The sequence below is a fragment of the Ziziphus jujuba genome, chromosome 12 (assembly GCF_031755915.1).
Source record: "Ziziphus jujuba cultivar Dongzao chromosome 12, ASM3175591v1".
Lineage (NCBI taxonomy): Eukaryota > Viridiplantae > Streptophyta > Magnoliopsida > Rosales > Rhamnaceae > Ziziphus > Ziziphus jujuba.
In genome coordinates, this window is record NC_083390.1 from 20,589,406 (window position 1) to 20,607,954 (window position 18,549).

The window sequence follows — 18,549 nt, forward strand, 5'->3', positions numbered from 1 at the left end:
GTATAAATTTTTAATGTATTTATTGTAAATATCAAATCATTGTTAAAATATTCAAATCATATTGTTATGAAAAATAGAATTAGAAAAAATAATTTAAAAAAATGAAAACTATTCAATTTATTTTTTTAAAAAAATCTAATTAGTTGTACTAGCTGCATTATAGAAAGAAAAAAAAAATGTTATATATATATATATATACACACACACACACACATATATCAAAATATCCAAAATTTCAAAAAAAAAATAAAAACAAAAAGAAGTGTCATTATATTACACTGCATGGTCCCTTTTGAAAATAATTTATGCAACCATCACCTTCCACGATGTTTTAAGAAGGGGAAGTCCACTGCGGACAGCACATTTTTTATCAACTAAGTTTTACACAGTATTTTACCATTTCAACGTCCAGTGGTCCGCTGCGGACCCACGATATATATTGTGAATACTATATATATATATATATATATATATATATATATATATATATATATATGTATGTGGAAATTCTATGGTGATGACAGTTCGTATGAGGATTGCAGTATTAGTGACGGTTTTTTATAGTATTAACGACGGTTTTTTAGAAAATCGTCACCAATATTATGAAAAACTGTCATCAATACTGTGGTCCACATGAGAACTGTCCGCACCATAGACGGACTGTGTATGTATGTATTAAAACTTCACGTACACCCTTCCAACATAATACCTTAAAGATTTGATACCTCGTCTGATTTTACCATTTCCATATCAATTTGTTATTTCTTGTGATGTCCACCAACAAGATTTTTGCCATCTTGATGGCCACTCTGATTGGTTTGGCTTTAATTGATGTATGAAGGAAAGAATGTCTCACCATTTGAAACGCATTATACCACTATGATATTCTTTTTTGTTTCTTTGTTTGTCCATGTCATTGCAGTAACCGCAGATAAAGAATTACCTCATCCTCAAAATCCAAATCTCACTAGACTTATGTCTAAAATTAAGCTCTCTTTTAGGATGGTTCATATCTTAGCCTTGTGTATTTCTTACTTTGTAAAGGTAATTTACAAATCATTATTTGATTTACTTGAAGAATTGCTATTACATGAAGTTATTCATGTCTTCCAAACATGGAGAAGTGGAATGTATGGCGATCATCATCCCGATTTGAATGGAGAACACAATAGGCCTCCTGTCTAGTGTGAACCAGTTGATACGTTAGATGAGCTGCATAGTCCATGTACTGGTAAAATGTTGGATGAAATAATTTGAAGAAAATACAAATTCTTTGTAATTTTTCTTAATTTTGAAGAAAATTCAAATACGTGTTATTTCTGCTTCCTGTTAATATTTAGAGATATGCTCTAATTAGAAGTTCTAATTAAAATTAAAAAATTAAGAAAATAATTAAAAAAAAAGAAGAAGATGAGTTATAGGTTCTCTTTAATATGTGGTCGGTCAAATTTTTGACTTCGTTGGCCTACAACTTATAAATTTTTGAGTAAAATTCTGAATAAACCCTATGTTGGCAAATATCTCAATCAATACATGAAAGACAAGTTAAAAGTATCAGCAAATAAATGAATTCGTTAATATTTGTCGACACTGCAAAAAAGCTGCCTGGGAATATTTTACGGTCAGCTTTAAATTGTTGAATACTTCCAAAATAATTCCGTTCTTTTAGTTCCGATACCTAGTACAAATTAATCTCGTACTGGCAGAGGCCTTGGTAAAGAAACAGGGATTGTCGGCCATGTTTGGAAGCTGAAAAAAGCAATCCAATAAAAACTGCCAGATCCTATTACCTACAAATGGGTTGTGCATACAGGAACCGGAGGCACAAGTCTTGGACGGTCGAGATCTCATCTGATTGTACACGTTACACGATGATAAGTCTTTTGCCAAAACATAAAACAGAGCTTAAAACAGAGCCTTAGGCTATCGTCTTAGGTAAATAAAAAAAAATTAAAAATAAAAATAAAAATGGAAATAAAAAGAAAACTCGTTTGACAGAAAATACAAGGAAAGGTGTTATGGGTCTACACAACCAATTAGACGATTTTTAAATTGCAAGACAATTCAAGAAAAGATGATTTTGGTACTGATCTCGTAAACCACGTTTCTATCTCTGTCTCATACTCTCAATACACTGCAGGGAAAAGTTCACATAGCATTTGTAGTTGTATATCAAAGCCAAAAATAAAAAAAGGTCGTTGTATATATTTTTATGTTCACTAGATATTTTAGTAAATGGCCCAAAAAAATGAGATTAAAAAAAATGAACAAAAAAATGGAAAAAGGAAATGAAAATAATCTAATTGTGACGTGGTAAATAAGAGACAATATATTAATATTTGAAATTTTAAAATAATCCAAAATTAAATTAAAAAAAGTCATTTCTAATGAAAAATATTCAATTTATAATAATTTTTCCACCGTCGATGTATCGAATTTTGTCATCAGTATGAATGGCTTATCAATTTAGTCAACAAATAAAATCTAAAATTTATAGCTTATCAACTTAATCAACAAACGAAATCCAAAATTTATTTAGAGGTTTAAGTTATAAACATTTTTTTAGGTGGTGGTTAAAGTGTAATTGATAATTTTTCTAAACATATTGAAAATCCCTAAAAAGTTAATTAAATTTTACAAAATTTTGTTTTTGAAGAACATCTAAGACAAAGTACCAGTCTCAGAATAATTATTGAAATACAAGTAATCATGGTTTTTTTTTTCTTAGAGAATAAAGTACCAGTCTCAGAATATTCTTGAAATACAAGTAATCATGCAAGACAATTCAAGAAAAGATGCCCTTATACAAGATTCTTGAATTTTAATAAAATACAGAAATTTAATTTTAACCGTTATATATCATCTACGGTCAAAATTAAATATGAATTTGAAAATGTCAGGTAGGTGACTTTTATTTCCCCTTCTCTCACGACCTTTCTCCACCGCTTGTCTTCCTCTCACATAAAAGGTGAAATGAACACGATTGCTTCGTAGCTTTCTCTTGTTAAAACTCCATAGCCACTGTCATGGATGGAATTGAAAATAAAAAAATAAAAACACAAAAATTCTTCATCTTCCTTGCTTTGCACATACATAGTTTTCACCCAACTTTACTTTATTTGAAATTTCAAGGTCATCGCCAGAAACACAATCCAAGCTAATTTGAGAAACCACTTTATTCCTTCCAACCATGGGTTCGCTGCGCCAAGCAAACAACTTGTCTCATCGTCCCTTAATTGGAAAAGCGCATCACTGTTGGAGTTTATCTTAACCATATTTTTTTAAACTGGTATTTGTCTATAATAAATGTTTTATTTTTTTTAATTTTTCTTTGTTGGGAGGGAATGTCGTTTCCTCTTATTGACCATGGTAACCCCTTTAGAGATGATTATATATTTCATCGCTCAATCTCACTTTAAGGGAAAAGTCTAAATCTCTTCTTATGTCAATAAGTGTCATGTGTCAATTGATTTTGAGTTTGGGTTTTGGGTATATAACAGTAACAAATTTTTGTAAATTATAAGTCTGAAAAGGAAGATTTGAAATATTTATTTTAGTTGAGAAGGACGATATTTGTAAATACAATATTATATTTAATTTGTAAAATGGGGAAGAAGAAGAGAAAAGCATATTGGAAGGTTGAAAAGTATGAAAGTGAAGTGGAAAGGCACATGAGTGTTTTAAAATTAAAAATTAATTTAAACTATTGATAAAATTCAATAGTCAGGATTAAATTTTTGGACTTTAATAAAGTTCAGAATTCTATATATATATATATATGTGTGTTAGAGTTAGTGACCCGAATTCTAATTGACCCGATCCGAAAAGCTCGCGGTGCGACTCATTTGGTGAAACTAATTTTGGAGAAAAATTTGGGGCTCTGTGATGGAAGCGGAAGTCTCGGGCCGATAGGCCCGAGACCGTAGCCCACCACTGTTCAATTTTAAGGTGTCTTCCGTACAATATATTTTTGATATACTTTTGGGGTTTTTCGGCTGTAATTGGGGTTTTAGGGTATAGCGAAATTTTGCTCACCTTTTGTACCAATTTTTCGATATTGGATTTGCTTCTCCCTACCCGTGATTTTTCCCGTCAAGGGTTTCCACGTAAATTGTGTGTTTGTTCTTCGCTTTCTTTGTTTCCGTTGCTAGTTATTTTTCTCCCAATTCCGTAACAAGTGGTATCAGAACCGCGTCGATCTATTTGGGAATTTTTTTTTTTTTTCCTTTCGATCATGGCAACAAAGTTCAACATTGAGAAATTTGAGCGCAACATGAGTTTCTCCATGTGGCAAGTCAAGATGAAGGCGATTTTGACACAGAACGGTTTACACAAGGCGTTGGTTGGCAAGGAGCAGATGCCGTCTTCGTGGGATGCCGAAAAGAAAGCCGAGGTTGATGAGCGTGCCCTATCCACCATTCAGCTATGCTTGTCCAATGAAGTTTTGAGGGAGGTCCTTGATCAGAAGACAACAAAGGACTTATGGGACAAGTTGGAATCTTTGTACATCACAAAGAATCTCACAACGAAACTGATTGCGAAGCACCGTCTATACACCCTTTCTATGATTGAAGGTACATCTATTAAAACACACATAGATGACTTTTATACTATTTTGTTGGATCTGGCGAACATGGACATTAAATATGATGATGAAGATCAGGCCCTAATGCTACTGCGTTCCTTACCTCCATCGTATAAAAATTTTAGGGAGACTTTGATTTACAGTAATAAAACCCTAAAATTGGAGGACGTGAAAGCTTCTTTATATTCTAAGGAGTTGTTTGATAAGGAGTTGACCAGCAGTTCGGATAACAATAATTTTGGGAGTTCCGGAGGAGAGGGTTTGATTGTTAGAGGTAGAACATCATCTAGAGATCAAAATAACAATGGTGGTAGTCGGCCAAGATCGAAGTCAAGGTTCAGAAACCTTATTTGTCACTACTGTAAGAAAAAAGGGCACATCAAAACTGAATATCGTAAGCTTCAGAATAAAAATAATGAAAAGAGTAAGGAACATGCCGAAGCCAGTGTCGCACATGAGGAAATTGAAGATGGAGATGTTTATTCAGTGACTGAGGATAGTTCGGGCAAGCAGGGATGGATTTTGGATTCAGCCTGTTCATTTCACATCTGTCTCCATAGGGATTGGTTCTCTTCTTATGTTCCGGTGGATAAAGATGTTGTGCTGATGGGAGATAATTATCCTTACTGTGTCATCAGCATTGGAACTGTAAGGGTGAAGATGCATGATGGAATTATCAGAACACTATCTGAGGTACGTCACATTCCAGATATGTCTAAAAATTTAATTTCTTTATCTGCTTTGGACAAGTCTGGTTGTTCTTTTTCTGGTGGAGGTGGAGTTTTGAGGGTTCTGAAGGGTGCTTTGGTGGTGATGAAAGCTAGCCTGGTTGGTACATTATACAGGCTACAGGGTTCTGTGGTAATGGGGTCGGCTGCTGTTTCAGTGTCCATGTCAGATTCGGATGTTACTTGTTTGTGGCATATGAGATTGGGCCATATGAGTGAGAAAGGTTTGGCGATGTTGAGCAAACGGAGTTTGCTTGGTGATCAGAGTATCTCGAAGTTGGAGTTTTGTGAACATTGTGTGTTTGGGAAGCAGAAGAGAGTTAGCTTCAGTACTGGAATTCACAAAACCAAAGGTACTCTAGACTACATTCATTCAGATCTTTGGGGACCCGCACGTACTGCTTCTAAGGGTGGTGGCAGATATATATTGACCTTCATTGATGATTTCTCCAGGAAGGTCTGGGTATATTTTTTGAAGCACAAGAATGACGTATTTGCTATCTTCAAGCAATGGAAAGCTTTGGTAGAGAAGCAGACGGAAAGAAGGGTGAAGCGCCTTCGTACAGATAATGGATTGGAGTTCTGTGATGGTGTTTTCAATGAGTTTTGTAGAAACGAAGGGATTGTTAGACATCTCACAGTTAGTGGAACTCCGCAGCAAAATGGTGTGGTTGAGCGGATGAACAGAACTCTTATGGAGAAAGTCCGATGCATGCTGTCGAATTCTGGGTTAGCACAGGAATTTTGGGCAGAAGCAGCTGCTACAGCTTGCTACTTGGTGAATCGTTCACCATCGGCAGCAATCGATTGCAAGACTCCTGAAGAGGTATGGTCTGGAAAACCTGCTAATTATTTAGATTTGAAGGTGTTTGGATGCCCTGCCTATGTTCATGTTAATGATGGTAAGCTTGAGCCTAGATCGAAGAAGGGCATATTTCTTGGTTACCCGCAGGGTGTAAAAGGATACAGAGTTTGGCTTCCTGATCCAAAGTCATCTAAGGTTGTGATTAGCAGGGATGTTGTGTTTGATGAGATGGCAATGCTGCATCCGAAAAAGGAGCTAGTTGTTTCAGACAGTATGCCAAAGTAGGTGGAGTTTAGGGTGGAGGAAGTAAGTACTTCACAGAATGGTTCAGTTTCAAGCCCATTTGAGACACCCACTCATGTGGGAGAAGAGAGAATTGAGGAGGTGCAGGAGCATTCGATTGCCAAGGATAGACCTCGCAGGGAGATCAAGAAGCCCTCTAGTTTAGCTGACTATGTCACTTTTGCTTGTGTTGCAGCACAGGAGATCGAGAGTCCCAGTGATCCTTGCAACTATTATGAAGCCATTTCATGTGAGGATTCTGCAAAGTGGTTAATTGCTATGCAGGAAGAGGTGGAGTCGCTTCATAAGAACCACACTTGGGAGTTGGCATTACCTCCAGAGGGTAAGAAGATTGTGGGATGCAAGTGGGTCTACAAAAAGAAAGAAGGCATTCCTGGTGTTGAAGATGCAAGGTACAAAGCACGTTTAGTAGCGAAGGGGTATTCACAGGTACAGGGAGTTGATTTTAATGATATATTTTCCCCTGTCGTTAAACATACTTCTATTCGTGCTTTGTTAGCGCTAGTTGCTATGCATGATTTAGAGTTGGAGCAACTAGATGTGAAGACCGCTTTCTTGCATGGTGAGCTTGAGGAGACAATTTATATGCAGTAACCCGAAGGTTTCGAGGTTGAAGGAAAAGAGGATCATGTGTGTTTGTTGAAAAGGTCCTTGTATGGTTTGAAGCAATCCCCTCGTCAGTGGTACAAGCGGTTTGATGGGTTTATGGTTAGCCATGGCTATTCTAGAAGCCAATATGATAGCTGTGTGTATTTTAGGAAGTTGGAAGATGGCTCATTTATCTATTTGTTGCTTTATGTTGATGATATGCTGATAGTGGCCAAGAAGAAATCCGATATCAACAGATTGAAAGCAGAATTGAGTGGTGAATTTGAGATGAAAGATTTGGGAGCGGCAAAGAAGATTCTTGGTATGGAGATTGAGAGAGATAGATCTGCAGGTAAACTTTTCTTGACTCAAAGATCTTTTGTTGAGAAAGTTCTGGAGCGTTTTGGAATGAAGAACGCTAAACCTGTAAGTACTCCATTAGCTACTCATTTTAGATTGTCTGCTGATATGTCACCACAGTCGAATAGAGATATTGAGTATATGTCACATGTTCCTTATTCTAGTGCTGTTGGTAGTTTGATGTATGCTATGGTGTGTACCCGTCCTGACATTGCACATGCTGTTAGTGTTGTGAGCCGGTATATGGCTAATCCTGGCAAACAACACTGGCAAGCTGTCAAGTGGATTCTAAGGTACTTGAGAGGCACTACTAACACTTGTTTAGAGTTTGGTGGAAGTAAGGAGGGTGTAAGTGGATATATTGATGCAGATTTTGCTGGGGACCTTGATAGAAGGAGGTCCACTACTGGTTATGTATTTACTCTTGGAGATACGTCTATCAGTTGGAAGTCTGTTTTGCAAGCAACAGTTGCACTATCAACTACAGAAGCTGAATATATGGCTATAGCTGAAGCGGTGAAAGAAGCTATTTGGTTAAGGGCGTTGATAGGTGAGTTGAGCTCTGAGCAGGAGAGTACGATCATCAATTGTGATAGTCAGAGTGCTATCTATCTCACTAAGGATCAGATGTTTCACGAGAGGACAAAACATATAGATGTTCGGTATCATTTTGTACGTGATGTTATTGCTCGTGGAGATATTGTTGTCAGCAAGGTGAGTACTCATGATAATCCTGCTGACATGATGACCAAGGCACTTCCAGTAGCCAAGTTTGAGCATTGCTTGGACTTGGTTGGTGTTTGTTGTTGAGCTTTGCCTTTAGGGGCTTTTGTGGAAGAGGATGGCAACTTTTATCGAAGATTGGAGTTTTGTATGTTTTTCCATTCCTTATATGGAATTCGTGTCAATGTGGAGATTGTTAGAGTTAGTGACCCGAATTCTAGTTGACCCGACCCGAAAAGCTCGCGGTGTGACCCATTTGGTGAAACTAATTTTGGAGAAAAATTTGGGGCTCTGTGGTGGAAGCGGAGGTCTCGGACCGATAGGCCCGAGACCGTAGCCCACCACTGTTCAATTTTAAGGTGTCTTTCGTACAATATATTTTTGATATACTTTTGGGGTTTTTCGGCTGTAATTGGGGTTTTAGGGTATCGCGAAATTTTGCTCACCTTTTGTACCAATTTTTCGATATTGGATTTGCTTCTTCCTGTCCGTGGTTTTTCCCGTCAAGGGTTTCCACGTAAATTGTGTGTTTGTTCTTCGCTTTCTTTGTTTCCGTTGCTAGTTATTTTTCTCCCAATTCCGTAACAATATATATATAAAGGCATGCTAAAGTTATATTATGGGTTTTGTAATGGAAAAGTCATGTCCTAATGAGATGTTAACATTTTGGAGTTAGGACCGTTGCGTAATTGTAAAAGCCCTTCCAGGCTATATATTGTGGGTTTTGTAATGAATTTGTAATAAAGTCCATTTGACTTAGATGAGGTGTTAACATTTTGAAATTAGTAAACTGCGGAGGAATTTCCTGATCACTTTTTCTCTGTTTTGGGGTCAGGTGGTAAACTACTCACTTCAGTAGGTTAAAATACCCACAAACCACATCTTCATAGAATATTTAATCTAAAAATATATCTGCTTGCACTTATTAAGTGTAAAAATAAGCTATTGCAAACTCAATGAGGGATCAGATAATTGAAAAATGACGGGGCTTAATTTCTTCTTGTCACTAAACAATATTTACCTCTTCTTTTTTGGCTTATGCATATAAGACTTTGCAAAATTTTAAGAATTGTAAATCATGAAAAATGACATTTTGAAACAATTTTACTAGATTTCTTTTTTCCAATAATAAAGTAAATGAAAAAAGTTGTCCAAAACTCAGGTTCTAAAAATCAATATTTAGGTGCTGTACGGCGAGGAAAGACCAATACACTACCATATCACGAATCACAATGTGGCACGATTTAACCCAATCTTCTTTCTCATATTCTATTTAACCTAATATTGCGTTGGGCGACTACTTAACAACTCTGCAAATGTAAAATAGCCTTCAAATGTTATAAATTTTTTGCAAGGCTTTTGGTACAAAAGTTTAAATTATAAATTGAAATATGAGATGATAAATTATAATTTTAAAAAACAAATGAGAAAATATACCCCATATACTCTTCCTTTTGCTCTCAAAATGAAATTGCTATGAATCCAAAAGTTATTATTGAGATAAAGATAAAAATTCTGTAAAAATGTTTGATGCAGTATACAATAGTGAAAACATATTTCATTTAGAGTAGTTTTAGACTCACCAAATTTATTAACCAATTTTTTTTATATTCATTAAGTTGACATTATTTTATTGGATTTTCCTTTCGATTATAAAGTATTATTAATTTATTAACTATTAATAAATTGTTACATTAATGGATAACAAAAATTTGATACCTATAACATTTTCCTTTGATTTAATAACCAATATGTTCACTTTTAAAACCTAGAATGGATTTTATAAAAGACTTCTTTTTTTTTTTTTTTCAAATAGAACATTTATCATTCAGCATCCTAGTGTCACAAAAGTATCAACAACATCATCGTCCTATGTTTAAGTAAGGCCCATCATTTATCTTAGAGGTGTTCATTGGTTCGAAACCAACCTAGTTTGACAATAACCAAATCAATCCAATTATTAATCGGTTTGGTGATTTTAAATCCAATCCAAATTAATTTCAACATTAAATTCAATTAGATCTAAACCAATAATATTTACTTTGGATTAAATTGGATGGTCAATTAAGAATTCGATTTGAACATAGGCTTGTAAACTTTGGAGTTTCCAATTTTAGATATTAGATAATTGAAACTAGGGGTGGACATAAACTAATCCAAACCTATTAAACTAACCAAATCGAATTATTTTAGTTCGGTTCAATTTTTTGTGTAAGGTGAGTAAGGTTGAATTTGGGAAATTTTTAACCAAACCTAATATATTATATTTTTTTAATATTTTATTATAATTAATTATATTTTTAATATTTTTTATGTTTTTAAATTATTTATTTAAATATATTAATAATAATAAATACAAATGATTAAAAACTAATAATAACAATATTTAAAAAAATTATTAAAAAATAAAAAAGTAGCAAAATATTATTTAAAAATAATAAAATAATAAATTCAATCAAATCAAATCGAGTTAAACAGAAAACGATCAGTTTGGTTGGATTTAGTTTCTTCCCACAGTTCGATTTGGCTCGATTTACAAAAAAAAAAAAAATGTAAAAAATGACTGAATTGAACCAACACCTACCTCTAGTGAAAACTTTGGATTTTAGCTTTTTCACTTGCATAGACTTGCCAAACTTTTAATTAAAATCTTTAAACATTTTGAAAAAATGATAATATTTATTTAGGATAAGATAAAACTAAATTGGTTAAAATAATATATCAATTATAACTAATTTTTTAAACTAAATAATGCAAACCAATATAAATATTAAAAAACACCAAGCAACATTAATTATTTTTTAAATGTATTTTTTAATTATTTATATTTTAATAAATTTGGTTTGGATTGCCTTTAGTTTTTATTTCTTGAAATCAATCTAAACTAAACCGACTGTTGGTTTTCAAAACTTTTTGAAATTAATCCAATGCAATTACTTATGATATAACCAATTTAAACAAGTTGGATTAGATTGGTGTTACCAAAAAAAAAAAAAGTTGGATTAGATTGGATATGGACATCCCTCTTTTATCTGGCTACATGTATTATATTTTCATCTATCCATTCCAAATTTGCTAATTTGTATCATTTCTTTTTAGGATTCCAATTTATATCAATTGTTTCAATCATTATATATTCTCACATTTGTCATATCATAATTAGATCATGTTAATTTCCTTTTGTTTATTATCTTTATTTGGCGATTTACTAAAAGAACATCAAGTGAACATTAAAATATGCACAACCAATACGGTGAGTACTTCTACCAAAATAACAGTGTACTTTTCTGTGTATAAGAGAGAGAGAGAGAGAGATTCATTATGTATGAGAGGGGTACCAGGGATCAGAACCGAAAGAATGAAGTTATACTAATCAAATATTCAACACCGATGGACCCTAATCCCAAAACACGTAGAAACTACAAGAGCATGCAAATGGGCAAGACGACGAGAAAGCCCCTCTATTGAGTCAAAGGCTTTTCGTGGCTCTACATTGAATATTTGCCCCCCTTGCTAAATATAGCCCAAAATCAAAGTGAATTCACTTCCATTCCCTCTGCCACTCTGCCCTGTTATACACACTCGTTCAAGTACCTGTGGCTAGAGCAACTCTCAAAATCTACGCTTTACGAGCCAAAAAATGTAATCTAAACTGATGGCAGTCTCGCAAACCAATCTACGAGTCCGATGCAAAGACAGCACCTAGTCTCAGAAGTTCTAACTTGAAGTCAAGCATCTTCATTTGCACTGATTTGACTGTGAATTCCAGTCATCAAGGAGGTTAGTAATGGACTCTTCAAACTTCTTTGCTTGAGGTCCAGCCTTCATGATATTGACATCACCCCATTGTGAGCAAGGATCCATGAACCAGCTTTTCCCGCCAGAGCACCATGCACCTGGAACAGGTCGATTATGCCCACGCTTGAGGATCTTTTCATCAACCATGTTCAGGACAGGATCATCATTCTTGAATTGTCTTGCAAATGCAGCTCCACTTTGGGCCATTTGATCAAAATCAGAAGTGTTTAAGAAGTGAGGCTCCATTCCTGGGGGACTGTCCCATATCATATATCTCAAATCGCTGTTTACTGTCGTGTTCTTAAACTCTGGTGAATTGCATATAACAGAGTGAAAATATCCTTCTTGAGACAAAAGTACATTTGTAAAATACATAAGCAGGGTTCGGGGTAGGTTATCCCAACCAAGTATGCAGAATTCCAGAAATGGTCGGCTTAGTACAACCCATGGCGAACCTGCAAACTAAGAAAAGTTAGGCTCAGAAGACAACTTCAATTTGATAGAAAGTATGATAAAGAATGAGAAAGAAGATATTATAGAGACTGTGCCTGTGAAAACTTTAAAAGCATCAGGAGTTTTCCGCTTTTCTGTAGCATGAAAAATTTGGCTCCTCCTGGCGAGGTATATAGCTGGGTCAACTACAATAGGCTGCACCCTCTGAAATCTGCATAAAAACTACTAAATTAAAAACCAGTGGTCCAAACAAATCTTACATTACAAGTAAAACTACAGCTAAAATTAGCAAAAACGATTTGCCTACTCTTTCCATCCAAGGTCACTGGTGTGATCAATGAAATTTAGATCTCTTCTAATGGAGGAGAATACATGAGAGAGATCTGAAAACAAGGGAAGGGGGAAAAAAAAAAAAAAATAGCGATATTAACAAGCAAGAATAATCTATAGAGGAACACAAGAAAATAGGAACAGATATGAGAAATTATAATGCACGGGATAACAGGCATAATATCAAAAATATAGGCATACAGCAAGTCTAATGCCAGTTATGGAAAGTCAATGAGCATTATAACAACAAGTGCCATGAGAAGCCAGTAAGACTTTGGTAGAAGAAAGTAAGAAAAAAAGGTCACATACCTAGGGAAAGGTCATGCATCCAGAAAATAAGGCATGTCTTCCTGGGACAAACTAGACAAAATTGCCAGTAAGACCATTCATCAACATTAGGGTCCAAAGTCATATTCCATTCGGACCATTATCAAAATTAGCACCCAATATCACCATAAAAAGTCCTTATAAAAGGTGTCAACTCCAGATGGGAAACATAATACAAGGCATTACAAATGCTTAAGAAAGATTCAAGATTGAGATTTGGAAAATCCTTGAAGCTTTTTCAGTTTAATTTTTATTATTTTATTATCAATTACTAGCAGCTCCTTTGTTCTGTCCTACTTATAAAGTTATTTCTAGCTCCATATCTTTACCTACAATCCAACCTAATCAAGCTATTTCCTTGCAGTATGACTTTCTAATACACTTTCAAAGGCCGGAAGAAGAAACTCATGCCTACTAATAGAGAAATTCAAGTTGTCTTCATTGTCAGAGTAACAAAGTTGGTCCAGCATTAACTGATAAGCAAAATATACATGAGCAGAAAATACCCTAGAGTAACACATATGAACTCAGATCAAGACAAAATTTTGAATATCATTTTTTGCCATATATCCTGGTAAATTAACAAGTTCAAAATTGATGCTTGATCAGCAAATAAATATATAAATGAATTTGCTAAACGATCAGTTAGCATTGCAAAGCTGTCTTTCAATATATAACAGAGGATCAAAACATGATCTTCCCAAGTGAACTTTTCAACTAAAACTATTAACATTAACTTCTTCAAACATCATAAAGGTAACAAAATAAACCTTATCCAACTCAAACTCAAATAATTATGAAATTCTCCCTCAGGTAAGGTAGTCCTTTCTAGTAATCTCCAAAAAAGAAAATGCAGTATCAATTTCAGAAGTCATTCCTCAACCTTAAAGCTCTGGTAACATTATAATGTTCATAAATCAGAAGCCGGGGCAACACTACATATAATAATAACATGAAATGTCAACACCAACCACCCCCCCCCCCCCCCCCCCCCCCCCGCCCGCTGGGGGTCCCCTTTCTTTCCCTCCCATTTTCCATTTTATTGCTTTCCCTTTTTTAACACCCATTACATTAAAATGTCTCTTTCTTTCTCAAAAGCAAATGCCATTCTTTTAGAACTTTCAAAATAAATGCGCAATCATATTAAGCCTGGATTTAACTTGACAGATAGCAAAAGAAAACTTCCATTCAAAGTAGAACACTACATGCTAAAATATTTCCCAGACAAGCCAGCTAGATCTGCATTAAAAGCTTGATGATAATTCAAGTCCCCAAAAAGCCAGAGCAAATTAGTAAGAAATTTGCGTTATCTGTGTGTGAGTAAAGCTAACGCATTCAAACACAACTACCTTTAAATAGAGCACCTGACTCTCAAGAGTCAACAAATTAATGTACAACACACATATGAAAATTCAAGGTACTAATCTCCATAGCCCCCACCTATGTTACCCGGACTCTCCACTCTATCCCACCATATCCATGTCGGATATTTGGACACCTACAAAGGTTTGAAAAATTAAAAAATAAAAATAAAAATAGACAGATCTGACTCTGAAGCACGTAGCTGCACCCAACGCTACACTCAAGCCCAAGCAACATATGCCCCCACAGACCAACACATTGAATGGCAACTACAGTTATTTTTACATATAACAACATACTTGTGCACATAACAATGGAAAAACTGTCCCCAAAAGAACACACACAACAAAATACTGACACAACTGAACCACAAAGATTCATATACTAACAAAGGAGAAATTTTGAAATCCCAAGATTTAAGTCAAATTAATATTGAGTGGCAGTTATGTGCGCCCGTACAAGCATGTATTGGCTTCAGAAGTTACCTGATATTAAATAAATTACTTTCAAACACAGAAAACCCTGCAGATTCACATAAATCTATGTAAAACACTGAACACAAATATCAAAAGCTAAGACATTGATCTTAACAATCCTAGTACACTATAATATGAACCTAGGAAAATATGCCATATTCATCAGTATGCTTATCCAGTCAAAAGTGCTAAGAGAAATTGTCAGAAGAAATGGAACTATAAAGAAATTTAGTATGATCATTAATTAATGCCGCTAATATCTCAATTAAATTGCAGTTAGAGCTCAAAATGACAAGCCACTGGATAGTTCATCAACCAAACATCCAGCTTTCTAAGAAACCAGTGCAAATTATAGATAAAATAACTTTACCTTCTACAATCCTATAATTCAGATTTCATACTATAATCATCTGGAGGAGTTTTGATGTAACCACACTAATGATTGGTGAGTTTACAATCTTAACCATACAAATATTGGTTTGCTAAGTTCTATAAATTGAAATAACAATTAACTCTGCTTTGCTTGACCAAATTTTGACCCAAATCAGTCATCAATCATCCCTAGCCTATGAACTGTCAAATTCAAACAAAAACTTGTAAGTAAATTCAGCGGATTCAAATATATCATTTCCACATAATTTCCATGGTAACAACAACAGGACACTTGGTGTATGGAGTTTCGTCCATGTTTAGATAAGTAAAAATCAGACGAAGCCAGGTTAACAAAAATATCATTATTATTGTCGACAAATCTAAAAATTGTTTGTAATTCCCTGCATACATTTCTATTTCCTTCAAAGTGACAATTTTTAAATACATCTTACAATCGAAGCAGTATACTATAATTATACACCTAAAATTTAAAACGAGTAATAACCAGTACAGGTGATTCTAACATATCATACAATTTAAAATAAATATAAAGAATTCAACCCTTTTAAGATGTATATACTCCCACTAAACCAAGAATACTCCCCAAGTCAATTTCAGACGTAGCCATATACCAATGAACAAAACCAAAAAAAAAAAAAAAAAAAAATCACATCTCCCTATAACCAAATATAAATTGCTCGATTATATTGACAAGAAAAGTAAAATACATAAACAAATATATAAATAAATAAATAAAAATGAAATTACCAAATTGGCATACCATCCTGAGTGATAAGCGGGTAATCCATTGCACTCAGAGTGATAAACCAATCCCACCCACTATCCAGCCTCAACAATATAGCCGCGGCACGCAAAGTCGTGGCGATATTCGTCGAACCCATGTATGTTAGACGATCGGGCTTCCCAACCACATCCACATTTCCAAAAGCTCGAATTGCCGGCACCGACTTCACAGACGCAGATAAACGATGCCTGTCTTCCTCGGAGGCATCATTAGTCAGATGCAACAGATATCGATTGCGCGGGTGGTACACAGCAAGCAATAGCCTGAAGATCCGGTCCCTGTCACGACGACCACCCCATATGTAATATGCAAAAGCCGGGGGTTGGTGGGCTCCATGGTTAACAATTGAAGGAAAAGGTTTTGGGGAGCTGAAGGCAGAGACTGAAAACAGCAGAAGGAGAATGAGAGATAGGAAAGCGGCAGAGAAGAGGGTAAATAGCCATTTCTTCTCAGCTCCCATTATATGGGTGTGGGTGTGCCAGAGTTCTTCTTTGCTCTGTTTCGTTGTTTTTGCTAGCTCAGGCGGTGGTTTTGCTGTTCAGCTCGGTTTTTGAGCATATGGGTTTTCTATCAAATCAACTAATTGGGGTTCCGGGTCTGGTAAAGTTTTGCACTTGACGGTGTTTTGGTTAATGGGTCATCGAGGATCTTGACAATGGCGAACATGAGATGGTTGTTCACAGCTTGGGCTACACCTAAAAGGGGAAAAAAAAATATCTTTGAAAAAAAAATGGATCAGAAACTGTCAAAATTCTCTCTGAATATAATGATTGCTCTCTCTTCTTTCCTCTTGATTCTTTCTCTCTTTTTTGATCAATTTGAGCTATTCGAGAAGTGTACTAAATCCTAGGGTTAGGGTTTTCAGGTTTAGATTCTCTGTGATGATGAAGAAGAAAAAAAGAATAATAAATGGAGTTTGAACGATCCTTTTGTTTCTTTTCGATTTGATCTCAAAATTCAAAGTATAAATTACACACTATGTTCTTACTTCAAATGGGCTCAGGCCGAACAAAAAGGAAAGAAAAATCCTTCCCAATCTCAGTCATCGGCGCGTGAATCGACGCCAGTATCATATACACATTCTGATCCCTTGGGATTCAAACCACGTTTTCTGGCAATTGGATCGTGACGGTTGTGACCACGTGCTCTAAAGGAAGTTGGAACAACGAGGTTTATATTAATATTTTTTTTTTCCTGAATGAGAAAAATATTATTGGAATTATTCATTTTTGAAGAAAATCAGATAATATTTATCCAAAGAAAAGGAAATATTATTATTATTATTTTGCTATATCTAGAAGTTGAAAGGAAATTTCAAAAATGGTTTTGGTCTGTTTTCCACCTTTCCATTTATAAAAGTGATAAATGTGACGTACAGTGATGTGATGGTATATTGCGGTAATAAAGTTTTGGGGTCATGTATGGTAGGTTTTCGATGACCAAAGGCATTTTTGTCTCTTTCATTCTATTTTTGACTTTGATATTTTATTCATAAAAATCGTTTTTAGATACATTAAATAATCATCCAATTATACTACTTACCTTGATTTCTTTTTGTTGAGATAGCAATAGCTTTTTTTTACCAAAAAAAAAAAAAAAGAGATAGCAATAGCTTTGGATTTTTTCCTTTTTTTTTTTTTTCATAATTTTTGCTCTAAAGGTCAAAATGTTATCTAGATCTTTTCAAATTTTCCTTTACCAAAACATTTTAATAGTTTTTGAAAGTAGAAGAATGGATGTTCACCTAATTGATCCATTAGAAAATTTATTATTATTTTTTAAGGAGTTTTTATTTTAAACTTCTAATTTACTTTTTAGCTTCGGTTGAAATTTTCTTAAATTAATACTTTATCTTAACTTTTAATTTCTTAAGGCTTACCTCATGTTAATTGCTTTTTTCTTTGAAGAAAAAGAAAATGTCTTAGTTTACAAAGCAAGCATATTGTTACCTGCACTGTAGTCTCTGAAAACAAAGAAACATTCTTTTTGTTTCTTTAATAAAAAAAACCACATGGTGGTGGTTTTGAAGTGAACAATAACCACCAAATTAGGTGGCATGATTATTCATTAAAATAAACAAAATATATAAATAATTTACGGAACAAAAAGAAAAGGGAATGTTTGAAACTTGGCTTATACAAGGTGGTTTTTTTTTTTTTTTTTTTTTTTTTTTTTTTTTTTTGGTTGGTTGGCAATAGATAAGGTGGATTTGGAAATTTACCAGATCTAATGTTGTTAATATGAGATAATGATCTATTTTAATTTGAGTAGGTAATCTAAAACATAACAGTGTTTGGAGAGGTTGGCTTAACTAACCTTTGCTTATTGGATTTTCAAATTTATAACTTGCCTAATTTCTTGAACATCTAAATTCAATCCCATCTCTTTAAGGTTTATATTATATTTCATATCCAATGTGAATGTCATATAGAGATGCGTACATGGACATACTGCCTAAAAGAAAATATTTACTTATTTTACCTTTTTGTTTTGGTGAAGTATTTACTTATTTTACATGTGTGTAAATACATATA

General features: G+C 34.4%; 1 protein-coding gene across 2 annotated transcripts; it reads right to left on the reverse strand.

Annotated features, from left to right (window-relative positions):
* Nucleotides 1-11,434: 11,434 nt before the first annotated feature.
* On the reverse strand, nt 11,435-17,156 carry LOC107429385 (beta-glucuronosyltransferase GlcAT14A). Of its 2 annotated transcripts, XM_025078312.3 has the most exons (5): nt 15,992-17,156; nt 12,983-13,033; nt 12,651-12,726; nt 12,439-12,554; nt 11,435-12,345 (listed from the first exon to the last, which is right to left on the reverse strand). In XM_025078312.3, the coding sequence occupies exons 1-5, from the start codon at nt 16,473-16,475 to the stop codon at nt 11,831-11,833; spliced, it is 1,242 nt and encodes a 413-aa protein (XP_024934080.2). In that variant the 5' UTR covers nt 16,476-17,156; the 3' UTR covers nt 11,435-11,830. The 2 variants fall into 2 exon arrangements, with proteins under 2 accessions (XP_024934080.2, XP_015895544.2); XM_016040058.4 differs by lacking the exon at nt 12,983-13,033 and having other exon boundaries at nt 15,992-17,152.
* Between the last annotated feature and the right edge of the window lie 1,393 nt (nt 17,157-18,549).